We start from the raw sequence: 13067 nt of genomic DNA, 5'->3' as shown, positions 1-13067 counted from the left end.
TGGACTTAAATAGGCTGCAGATGGTGATAATGATGGTGATGATTTCTATGGCGAGAGCAGTCCTGGAACTGCTGACTAACATCTCGGAACTGTTCTGGACAGCAAAATAAAAGACACCATCTGACCGTGTGCTTATCGCAGAATGCAGCCGAGCACAGCAAAAAAAAAGTTTGCAAGCAGACGATGCTAACCTTGAAAGCGAAAGATAGTTCAAAGGGAAAGATAACATTTAAAGCGAAATACTCCATGTATACAAACCCAGAAAACCACTCGTTATTCGTAGCGTGAATGTGACCCTCAAGCTCTGCCAACGTCGAACCACCGCCTCCTGTGATTGCGCAGTGAAAGCATCGAATCAATCGTTCGCTCAAAGGGGATGAGGCGGATGAGTAAAGGCAGGTGCCTACAGAAAAGGATCCAAGTGGGCGCTGGCTGCACGAAAGTTTATTTCGCGTGCGCGAATACAGCGCTGATTTGGGCGAGCAGCGCTCGTGTTTTGTCTAGCGGTGCAATAATGTGCGTGCGTTCTGTGCGCGCTGTCGGCATGAAAACAGAGTTTTTGCTCGACAAACTTTCAATTTTAAACTCCTAGATAAACTTAGTCAGGCAAAAAAAAAAAAAAAAGAAGCCAAATAATTAGGCAAGCAAAAAGGAGTATTGAAATAGCTGTTTAGCTTCTAATAATGTCGCAATCGCCACGAATACATTGAGAGGGCTCTGTGGTTGACTTGCGTGCTGTTTTTTCTAAGTGTTTTATTCGCTGCACAGCATGACGGTGTAACGGAAAACTGGACCGGGCTGCAGAATTTTTATAGTCTACCCCATGGCGCACTGTTGTAGGCAAATTCTGCACGTGTTGTCCTCTGGCGATGTTAAGGCTTTCGTTTAAGGTCCCTGGAATAGCTATTTGAGAATAGCCCTTCTATGGACGTTACTTAAATTTTTTATCAGGTGAAAGAGGCGGGAAACCTAAATTTCGAATGATTTTCTGCAGGGTTTCGTGCTCGGACCGACGGAGGGCTCGTGCTACTGGGTCTACTGGGTCCCAGCCCAATACGTTGAGGCCATCAAGGATGCCATCCTAGGCGAATTAGGAGACGTCCAGGAATCACTTCACGCGGCTGACTGACCGGAAAGAGAAAAATGGAAGATATATTGAGATGATTCGAGGACTTGTAAATTGTTGTTAATCTTCTCTTTCTGTCCGCTAAAGAAGAGTGCATGGGACCAGGCGAGCGTTATAAGAATGTCCACGTTATACTCCAGTAAGATGCTCATATAGTCCAATCGCCGCGCAGAAGATTTAGGTCGATATGTGTCCCGCGCTGCCAATGACCAATGCGGGCCACACTTTCGCGAAATCTGAACGAATTAAAATGCGAAATTAGTTAGCGGGAACTGTATAAGTTAGTAAACTAGGAAATTTCCGATAAATGATTTTAAGAAAACTATATAGGATCGGTTTAAACACCGCTGGCGGTAAGGTTTTAAGCGTTTTTCTCTTTCACAGTCCCAACTCTATTTATTCTTCAATTCCCATATCTTCAATCACTGAACCTTACATAACCAGACTCTCACTGCTATAAATTGTACAAGTCGATAGCAAATAAAGGCGTTGTGTACGCATTGTCGGCTGCTTGTTGGCTTTCTTTTTAGCGCTGGGTGTTGTATCGTCCGCCGTGAATAAATGTTATTGCTTATGTCTTCACTGATAAAAACACGGACTTTCTATGGCGTCAGCGGCTGAATTGGAAGCTCCCGGCAAACCATCGTAATTTCGAATTGCGCTAAGTGGCGTGGATATGAAGTGGGCAGGAAATCAGTTCGTTTTTGTCATAAATTTTGCGGAACTCCAAATGCAGGCTGCAAACTACCCAATTAGGACAACCTTTTGGTCATCTTAATTATTCCCTTGGTCATGATAACCATCATCAGTTAGCACTTTTATTATTTTTCTAATCATTAGGCGCTAATAAGCGAATCACGTTACGTGGCAACACTTTAATTTTTTTTCATAACAACAGAAGGATCTATTTTCCTGCGGTTTGTTAAAGCGCAAGCCTTAGATCTTCATGCTTCAAGATGCATAAAAACAAAAAAAAGTTGGGTGTCACTGAAAACTAAGCAGAAAATCGGAACGCGCGCCGAGAGAGGAAAACAGAAGTGCCGGAGGAGATCTTTGGGATAAATTCCACCGCAAGGAATGTATTCACCACTCAGTGTATAGCAGTGATTGAAAGCATGCGAGGTACATGGGTAATGATGACGACGCCGATTACAATGACAATGCTGAGGACGACAACGACGAAGATGGTGTTAGTGACATATCACATTATTGGGAACTTTTTAAACAGTGGAGCTGTTGAAGCTTGCAGTGATGTGTGGTGCGTAACGTGTTAAAAATACCAAGAAAATGCTGAACGAACGGGAACGCGTACCTCTCTGCGACCGCGTAGCGTCCCCGGCACGCGCAGTGGCTTAAAAAAAAAAAACTGGCGAAAATCCCGAGGTGTGCCTCGCGTTGTCAAGCAACCAACAACGCCACAGCTGGCACAACACCTGCTCCAGGTATCCTCGACGCGACTCCAGGAATGCCGCGAATGGGTCATTCACGTACGCACGCCACTGTGTCCCAGCTATCGTCAAGCTCTACCACGCATGTAATGCCTGGCATGAGGAACACTCCGATAGCGATGCATGTGACGATGGGTACTACTAGCGCACAGGAAAGTGACCTGAGAACATGCAAATAAACGAATTGAAACTTGTTCAAATGCGTGGTGATGTGTCCTTCAGTGCTCACGTAGAAGCAAATCCTGCAGCTTCGTTACGGTTCAAGCCTTGCGGGACTTCGTGCACCTCATACAAAATTTTCGCTTTTGATTCACGGCTGGTCGTTGCGATTTTGGCCCCAATTATTCTTCTGTTTTCTTAGGAGAGCTGTTGCGGGATTGTACTCAACTGAGAAATAGTTGATAGGTTTATTTTTGGTTCCCTGACTAGCGCGATCGATGGCCAGGTGTGTAACTGCCGCAGCTTTAAGACTCACGCTACCCCTCGAATTCATTCGTCTGATGTCCTGGATGGGGCGTACACTTCTCAGCAATGCCTTGCCTTATGCAAGTTTTGTCGGGGAATTCGGTGTTTGTATACGGGCCAAGGAATACCGTGTGACACGCTTTAGGTTTAGTTATTGCTATTAAGACGAATTGCGAGTTGGGCGTGTTGTTATAGGTTCATGATGGGTACAGCGCAAACAAAACTCGGGCAACAAACGACCCAGGACTACTTTCCGGGATACATGACAATACGTGCAGGGTATGAACAGAATTGGTCAACCTCCTGAACATTCTATGGCCTTGTACTCGTTGAAATAAAAGTAAACCCACAGCACTAGGCATCACTACGGTAGAGAGTGGGAGACCGTTCTGCTCAGCTCTGACCCGGTGTTTTATTTCTGGGCTGTTCAGATGGTTCAGACGTCGCCCGAGCCCAAGGACTCCTGCCCACCGTCTGACGGGGCGAGGGCTTAAGAAGACTCCTCCCTTTCACCTGTCCTAGCCCTTCTCTTGTGCAAAATAATGTTATTCAATCAAATATTCATTCATCCATTCATTCATTGGTGTTGAGAAAAATCGACAACAAGGGTTTATACTAAAGACAAATGTCAACATTTAATAATTTTCAACAAGTACATTGTGGGAGGGGAGAGGGGTGCGAGTTTCGGTTAGCGCGCGCTTAGTAGACGTAGGTCTTGGTGCGGTGGGCAACGTAGCCTGGGCGGCTGTGGTGCACGGAGCTGCGGGAGCCGGTAACAACTGGGGCGTGGTGGTAGTCGGTCTGCTGGTAGGCGACACTGGAGACAAGACAAAGGACATGTCTCGTTCGTCCACGTGAGCACACTAGCATTTTGCGGCCCACCGGTCGCAAATGTGCACTGTTCAAAACGCAGGAACACTGCTGATGGGAATAATTAGTCGTCATCATTGTCATCAACAAAACGGTTGTCACAGTCCTCATTGAAAAAAAATCTCGCCCCAAAAAAAAAAGCATGGTCACAGTATTGGGCCTGTTAGTATTGGGGGAATTCTTTAATAATTACCGGTTGGAAACTTGGTCTTGGAATGTGACCATCCGAGGAGCCCCTCTTATTCCTTTTTTATAATTGAGGTATTTGTTGATTGGCGCGACAATTGCCGGCGGAAAAATAAAAATCCGACAGATGACCTTTTTAGGCATTATGAAACTTTCTTGAGCCGTACATCACGACAGCTTTAAGCGATTCGGAAGGGAGCAAACACCGAAGTGTATCGTCTTCAATTCACTTCCCTGACGATAGATGGCAGAATAATCCTGATTTACGCAACCAGTGGGAGAACAAGCGGTCCCATTTTGATAAACTGCTCTGATACGGAGACTGGGTACTACATATAATAAAGAACTTGCAATCGGAATGCATTGCCAAGTGATTAGGCTTCATAGGGCCTCTGCCGAGAACATATGCCAACACCCCCCATTCATTATCCCTTTTTATAAGTTTAGCCTACCAAACATGACCCCTCGAAGAGCACTGTATGTCTCTTTGGGCTCTTGGAAGGATCACAGCCAAGGTAGCTTTGAGACTAACAAGTTCCACATGTGTTTTGTACGTGTCGAGCAATGGGAGTCGACGTCGATTCGCAGGGGCCCCTCTTACCCGGTGAGTGGGTCGTGGTGGAGGACGGTGGACTTTGGCTGGACGACCTTGCTCTGCTCGATGGTGTAGCCGTGCTCGTGGTGAGGCACAACCACCAGCTCCTTGTGCTGGGCGACCACCGGGGCACGCACCACCTGGTGGACCACTGGGGCTGCGTGCACGTAGGACACCGGGGCCGGGACACCGTAGGTGTGCACGGCGGCCGGGACACCATAGGTGTACACGGCAGCGCAGTGCGCTCCGACCATCAGGAGGCAGGCAACGGCGAGGCTCTGCGAAACAGAAATTTGGGAGGACCAGCTTAAATATTATGGTACTACATGGCTTTTCCTGTCCATTCGCATTCGTCTTCTGCCTTTTCGGACACAGCTGGGACCATTCTATCCTTTATAAACCTGCTCTTCACCCATGGCTATACGGTTGCAAAAGGATCTAGGCTTCACGTTAACTCGCGTTATGACGCGTGAGTCACTCTAAAAACTTTGTACCCGATTCCGCCCTTTCCAAATCCTAAAGATGTCTAAAAAATCCTCAGTTTTGTTGGGCATTTTCAAGCTGGAAATTTCACCGTGTACAACAACAAAAGAAATGTCCTTGCATTGTGATTATTTTTGTGTGAAAGTCTCAGCTTGAAAATTATGCCTTTTGGCATTTTATGTGCGGACGGGTTTGAGCTGGACATTAATAAGTATCGGGGAGTCGTTGTTCGTTCAGTTAGAAACAACCGTCAAAAGCAACGCCTAGGCTGCAAAGTTCGCAAGTCCGCGAGCACCCTAACAATATTCTGTTTTCTTCCCGGTTGGACTTCCTAATTATGTTAACGCTTGCAAATTTTTGGTGAGAAAACATAAAAGTACATTTTGCCCCTGTGGTCAAAAAATTGGGAATTAAATTCCTGTATACCAATCCTATTCGCTTTCTCGTTTTTTGCTATGAAAACAGTTTGCGTCGGGCTCTGGTTTCAGTTTGCTGAATTCACCGACAACTCTAAGCTGAAGAAACCTCAAATTGAGTACTCCTTTCAGTGATGCCGCAATTTTTAAGCAGTACAAAAATGCGAACCACATAGCTAAAATTACATTCGGCCTTACGATATTTAGTTTCAAACAACCCGCTAGATAAGTGCGAAACTTGCGTTTATGGTGCCACGAATACTATCCCTAGTGGTTGATTAGGCGTCATCGGAGAAAACGAAGGAACATGGGCAATTACTCACGAAGGTGTTCATGATTCTCGGGGAATGAAGTAGCCCAAGGGGTGCTGCTGCTTGCTGGTGGTTCTGTTGGCGTCGAAGGCGAGTGTGGTTTCTGCCCGGTGGAGGGTCGCCTTTTATACCTGAAGACGTCTTCACCTCTGCCATTGACACTTCAGGCAAATAAGCCACGGGGCGGGGACGGCAGCTGTCTCGTAAACAAGCGGGCACGTCACCTCTTCTTGGCCCTTGGACCACCGGTAACGTGTGAGAATTTTCACTCTCTCAACTTGCGTAGATATCGGGTTTCAAGTTCGGCAATCTTCGGATACCTCGACCGCCTACCAAGCTGCGCACCTCTTTATTTTTTGTCCTTGCCTCGCCGTGACCGGTGGGCACGTGAGATACAGGAGAATGATGTCGAGGGCGAAAGCTCGTAAAAAGGTTTTAGTGGGAAAGAAAATAACATGCCAAGGCACACGGATGCAGTGCACACAAGACAGTGCCACAGTGGGGCTCGGTGTGTGCGCGCCTTGTCATTGCCCATTCTTGTTCAAGTGCGGGGCCTCTCCCCGCGAGCTTGCGCCTTTCCGCGTGCTTGCCCTGCAGATGCCGGGGACGAGTAGCGCGGGGTGCGCTAAGGTCGTATGGAGTGGACGCACTCGTTCGTAAGTGCCACGGTGGCGCCTCAACGGAGGGCGCACTGCCTATGAGATGATGATGACGGTGGGCATGGGCGTCCGGAAGGGGGGGGGGGGAAGGGTGGGCAAAAACTGCCCCCCCTTGGAAATTCGGATATTTTTATGCACTACAACAAAGGTGCACGGCTTGGTTGGCCCATAATTAAAATAACTTTGCCCTGAAAGACGGAAGAGAGGAGAGAATGACACCGACGTTTTCTCCTTTGTCCCGTCCTTTAGTGCAAATTTTTTTTAATTATGTACATGAACCAACTAGCGCAAAACAATCCACGCTACTCAAATGAATAGCACACTCAGGTCCTGCGTATCCGTATGGAACGCCTTTCAGGACTGCGGTCAACATTACACTTTAGACACTGACTAACATTGCCGGTCATGTCACGGCAGTGAAACAGACTGCCTGTGCTGGCTATTGAAGATAGTGAACAATTGTGAAAGGTTTGGCATATTTTTTTTGTTTTTGTTTTCTAAACTCTATATTTATGCGGTCTTACCGCAAGAACTTCAGTTTTCGGACAAACTTGCAGCTATATCTTGCAAAAAAAAAAAAATCTTCACCGCTACACCTAGTAGGGAGAGTGTAACATCCTCCCGTGCCGTCCCATCACCTTGTACTCCCTTTCCTTCGAAATTGCGAAATGTCGGCACCACCCAAGCCCCGAAACAAAACCTATAAATCAGCCCCTCAAAACGCTTGTACGCCTGTACTGCATTGAAAGCCAGGGAGGCGAGTAGTATGTTTATTGTGTGAGCCATTTCAACAGACTTCATCACACATGTCATCTCGCAATTTGCCCAGAAAAACCCGAGGCGTGCACAGCTGCTATTCAAGGAAGATTGGAGCGCAGTTCTATGTATGTGAATGTATTGTGCTGTGAGCTGGTGATCAGTTGGCGTGAGTCAAGAACCCTCACACAGCGAGTCTGGACGCCCTTGACGGTGGGCGTTAATATTCGGGTTTACTTAGGAAGTTCCCTGGTTCTTTTGGATAGACACTGAATTTATTCGTCTTTTCTAACCTACTATACAATGTTCGATATTGTTTAATATTTCTTTGTTACTGGCATCATTACCTTGATTTCAACCTGTTTGGGTAAATGTGCAGACGGCACTTTTTTAACAAATTCACCGCGCGTTGCCTTAGGGAACAATTAGCTCAAATCTTTGCATAATTCTGCAACCAATGCAAACATTTAGCTTGTTGCGAATGCAATTATTGATGAAGTTAAAACACAGCTGATGAACTTCCGTAACCTACTAAAAATGCTGATACCTAAATACCCACTGTTTTTTTTTTCAATCATTCAGTTGTTCTTCGTGTTCTTCTAGGACAGTGAACAACGCCTTCTCTGTGAAAAAATGTCTCACCCTGACCTTCGAAAAAGACCTCGCATACATTCACCCTACGTCTGTCAAAACCTGCTGTCCCTTTTCTGTGTTTTCCATACCGTGTGGTATTTTATGCCGTTATCGGCCCGAAAGAACTACCTACATGCATTGTGGGTTACGATGTGGAGTCATGGAGAATTGAAACTGTGGAATTTGAGGGCAGCAAAAATTACAGAAAATTTCGACCTTCTTGATTCAAGTCGCACCACACAGCAAAGTGATTCCTTCCTAGAAATACGATTAATTTTGCATGTTTTCAAATTTTCAAATTTTGATATGTTGTCGGTTATAATGATCATGTTCAAACAGTTTTGGACTAATAATGATACCGATAAGTACGTTCGGCTGCCTTCCAGCAATGTGCCTTTATGACGTACGATAACTATTTACAAAGTACACACAGTGTTTTAGAAGCCAAACAGATTATTTACAAAAGCTACGTTTGTATTCCGTTTGTTCAGCAGATAATGCTTGAATTTCTGCTTGTTACCAATGGCTACCTGCATTTATTATTTTTCTTTAATATGGTTCGTACGTACATATGCAGGCCGCTCTGTGGCAGTGCATAACATGTTAGGTGGCCTGAAACTTCATTTTGATGGTTTAGCTACCAATTGCGTTCAACAAGTGTAACTTGGCGTTTTGCCATTATTTTTCGTTATACCGTTATATTCGCGTTATATTCACGTCATAAAACAGTTATATTCGCGGTTTTCTCGATGCCAGCCATGCAGCGGGAAATCCGGCCAGACCCTGTGCTGTTTTTTTTGTGCAACAACGTGTTATTATTAAAGGTGGTTTGAAAACACAATACAACCTTGTTAAATTAGAAATAACTAGTTTTTCGTAATACACTCATCCTCATTACAGCCACGAAAGACATTATTAACAGGAAAAATGAAAGAACCATTGAAAAATCTTGTAAATTTAGCCAAACAATGACGTAGCATTGGCCAGCACTAATAATACTTCTGAAGCACTAATACTTCAGCACTAATTGTACTTCTTGCACGTTTGCATTCAAGTGATACAATCAAACGGCACTGGAGGCCCCACTACTATCTCCCAGTCATGTTTATTGTTAATGGCTTAGGCCGGCATCCGCCAATGGCACAAACAAGATTCGCTGACGTCATTGAGAAATGGTTGGAAATAGTGTGTGGAGTCGCCACTGCTTCGTCGGTTTTCCTTAATACGTTAACTATTCATATAAAGTTTGCGATATGCTTGGTGTCTAACTTTCATGCCTAACTTTCTTTCTTGTTAGGCACTTTCTAACTTTCTTGTGAGACACTTTCTTGTTAGTGTCTATCTTTCTTGTTATACATTGTCGTTTGATTGAATTGCAACTTCAGTATTATGTGTTTCTTGTGAATATGGCATTCATATCCCAATTTGTGAATAGACTGGCGTTGTACTGACTGTTGTTTTTTAGTTTTCCAGATATTTAGCGTAATATTTTTTCCGGTCTTTGTATCTATCTGTCTCTGTTTGATGTCGCGTGTTTATTTGCTGACATCTGTGTTCTGGTGTTGCTTGCTGCTTATCCATTGTCTTACTATAGTCATAGGAGGTCCCTCCTGCGGTTTTTACCTTGGGACCTCCCCTTAAAGTACTCTCGCTTGGACACTCACCCTCTGTCCGAACAAAAGATTTTGGGCATGTGGGCTGACAACAGGAAACAAAGCCTAGCCGTTAAAGTCGTGCTTATATTTCTACGTGACTCCTCTCCGGATTCTCAGCTCTAGGTTGCGACAAAATTTAACAGACTAATAAATAATGTCTCAATGGTTTTTTTAAACACGGTAATCATGTGCTAACAAGTGGAGTGTAATAATCTGATTCTCGGCTCGTTGTTTGTGAGAGGTTTATTGGTTTTACTGCTTGTACACAGTTCATTTGTCGATTTGATTGTCACTTCCCCTACCTTCCATATTCATTCATTTCTCTTTTTATCCCCAGTACCCTCCCCACCAGTGGGAAGTAGCAGGCCCAAGATCACTTTCTCAGGCCGACCTCTTCTCCTTTTCAATAAACATTTACTCTCTCTCTCTCTCTCTCTCTCTCTCTCTCTCTCTCTCTCTCTCTCTCTCTCTCTCTCTCTTTCTCTCTCTCTCTCTCTCTCTCTCTCTCTCTCTCTCTCTCTCTCTCGGGACCTCCCTGTGCCTCTCCACCCATTCGTGTTTCATGTGCACGCTTTGGAAATACAATTCAAATTAAAATTCAAATTGTTATGCGGTCAAAGCAGTCTCTTTAATCAACCAGATTCGTCTTCATGGACCCTGCCCGGCAGGAGCGTACGGCCGCTCCAGGCAAGAAAGATGGCCGCACTTACCCATCGGACGCTGGAGGGGCGTCAACGTTTTTCGTCGTTCGTCGATCTTCGCGGCGATACTGCTCCGCGCGCGGCTGGGGGAGGGAGAGACCTCCACCGCACAAAATACAAGCTGCGCCCGTCGCCTACGCCGTTTCGTGTGCGACCTTGGGATGTTAGAGCTACCACCTGCGCGTGGTTGCGTGTTCCGGGATCCTTTCGTGCAGAGTGCGGTTGCGTCCGGTGTGGGTAACTGCCAACACTCTATAAATCCCATATTAAGTTCCGTTGAAGGAGCCGCACGTCTTATATTAAAAATAACAGGCGGGAGCTGAAGGACACACAGAAAGCTGCAGATTAAAAAAAACCCCGCAAAGTGAGATTACCAAACCACCGTATAGTTTTAAAAGAAAGGTCGTATGGCTAGGGCTATGTGAATTTTTAATGTCTGCGAACGAAAACGCCTCAGGTTCCAAGTGTCTTTGAAGCGCGATGAGTTGGAAAACGAACGTGCTATTAGCACGCGGTCGCTGCCAATGTCGTACGCCGTTCAAAACATTATTGGGACCTCAAACTTATACGTCTCGTCCCTCCGGTATACATCTATATTATAGTAGTTCATAAAAGGGAACATTTTCAAAATTAAAACTTCACTTAGAACTCGCAAGCTTATACGTCTCATCACTTCGGTATGTCTTATGAGTAGAATAGTTATTTATGGGTGCTATTTTTAAGATCTATAGAGTCAAAATTAAAGTGTTTGTGTGTATGTGTGTCTTTCTTAGGGATGACCGCCGTCCGCACCTGAGAGAAATAAAAGTAGCTCATAACTTTCACATAAAGTTGTCGTCAGCACTGAAGAACCTGGACTCTCGGCGGCTATTTTCGGAGGAGAAGATTCCGTGACACTGGCCTTCTCTGTCATCCGCTTAGAAGGCGACTAAGGAACTCTTACGCTTTTTACGGGTGACGAAATTAAACACCAGACTGTAGACTGAACGCCTCCAGTGGCAATTGCTGAACTTGAACGTTTAGTGCTTCAGCGCTGGGCATACCTGTCTGCTACAACTTTTCTCCATTGTTTCTTTTCTCTTTTTTGCCTATGTTCCCCTTTCCCACGTGCAGGATAGCCAACTAGGCTCTAGCCAGGTTAACTTTCCTGCCTTCCTTTTACATCCCTCCTTCCCCCTGGGCCACCTCCAAGTCGCGAGCTACAAAGCTTTGCTGATAATCCACCTCGCAAAGGGGAATGGCGCTTCTATATCGACTTTTTGTTCGTTTCCTCCTTCTGTCGTTCGCTTAGTTTTTTGAGCTCATGTGACAGCTGGCCCGAGTTGAGCCTGTTTTTTTACATTTGTTGTCAATGTCGATTATGACGATTATTTCGGCAGTGGGTCGGAATCAGGGCCATTGCGTTGTTTGAATGAAAAAAAAAAATGCAGCTCCAACGGTGCGTGGAAATGTGTAGCTCTGGTTCGCAGAAGCCAAAGGTAAATGCTCCGGCCATCCCATTTGTCCAGATGTGTATTCGCAATAGTTAATTATACCGTTTCTATGAAGGAGGAATTGCAATATGCAAGCCGAAGAGGAGTCAGTATCGATACAGTAGCCAACCGCAGTGAAGTACCACCTCCGGTTGCGCTTTGACCCGCCGCGCTGTCTCGGTCACTCGGTGTTCTGCTGCTGAGCAGTTCTATCCAGGCCGAAGTGGTTGCTTTTTAGATAAACGCGAAAAATGAGAACGCCTGTGTCTAGATTTCAGCCCGCTTTAAAAATCCCCAAGTGGTCAAAATTAATCCGGAGCCCTTCACTACGGCGCGCCTCATAGTCCAGATTCCGCTTCAGCGCCTAAAAAAGCGGGTTACGCTATGTAACGTCGTCCGTTTTGAAAGAACCGAAATGTCCAGTTCGAGTTTCCGGGGCTGCGGCAAGCGGGGAGCTTTACGATTAAAAATTTGGAAGTATAAATAGTATGCGAGAACAGCAGTACTACGTTGTCGTCCCGGTATTGTATTTGAGTGCAAGGACGGGTAAATAGGTGTGACGTAAGACCGCATTCGCACTTCGAAGTTATTTGCTACGGTAAGTACGGTAACTACGGTACGGTAAGTACGGTAAGTACGGTAATTAAGTACGGTAACCCATTGGGGAAATGTGGTGGTTTACAACATCCGGGTATGTTTCCCGGATATCGAACCTCGCGATTCCTGATACTCTCTCCTGATCGCGACCTACAAGGAGTCGAGCCTTCCCAGTTCAAGAAATAACGCAAATACACTTCAGCACTCGAAGTAAATTTAATGGTAAAGTGTCTTTGCGAAGAGAAGAACAAGGTGTAAACTTTCCCAACACGCGTTTGGGGCTGGCAGAACACACATACATACAGACACAAAGAGAGCGGGAGAGAGAGGGAACAAACTTTATTGAAGCATCAGTTGAGTTGAGTGGTGACCAGCACCCTCCCCTACTTCCTGAAAAAAATGTCGGAAAAAAGTTTGCATGCGAATCTTAGCACCCCCTCTTCTAAGCCAACAAACAAAAATTTCGGGCCATCTCCACTAGCGTGAAACCGGAGGAGGGGCGAAGCATGCATTGTATAAGCGTATTCTTGACGCCTTCGCCTTTTTGCCCATGGAGATGAAACCGTTGGGGGTGTGGTCCCTAGCAAATCTTTCTAGGGACCATGGTTGGGGCTACAGGTATACATATTTGCTGCCGAAGTCTCGTGTCTTTGAAGCACGAAGCGTTCTAGCGCGAAACGGTGGAAAACCAGTG

General features: G+C 45.6%; 1 protein-coding gene across 1 annotated transcript; it reads right to left on the bottom strand.

The window, feature by feature from the left end:
- Nucleotides 1–3648: 3648 nt before the first annotated feature.
- LOC144139333 (uncharacterized) lies at nt 3649–6084 on the bottom strand. The gene is made up of 3 exons (XM_077671712.1): nt 5913–6084; nt 4697–4968; nt 3649–3856 (listed from the first exon to the last, which is right to left on the bottom strand). Exons 1-3 carry the CDS (start codon nt 6054–6056, stop codon nt 3739–3741), a joined length of 534 nt encoding a protein of 177 aa, XP_077527838.1. The 5' UTR covers nt 6057–6084; the 3' UTR covers nt 3649–3738.
- Nucleotides 6085–13067: the final 6983 nt, after the last annotated feature.

The sequence above is a fragment of the Haemaphysalis longicornis genome, unplaced genomic scaffold (assembly GCF_048455015.1).
Source record: "Haemaphysalis longicornis isolate Haplotype H1 unplaced genomic scaffold, Haemaphysalis longicornis Haplotype H1 scaffold_5, whole genome shotgun sequence".
In the NCBI taxonomy this organism is placed as follows: domain Eukaryota; kingdom Metazoa; phylum Arthropoda; class Arachnida; order Ixodida; family Ixodidae; genus Haemaphysalis; species Haemaphysalis longicornis.
Note: the sequence above shows the minus strand (reverse complement) of the source record. Positions and strands in the feature narration are given on the sequence as shown.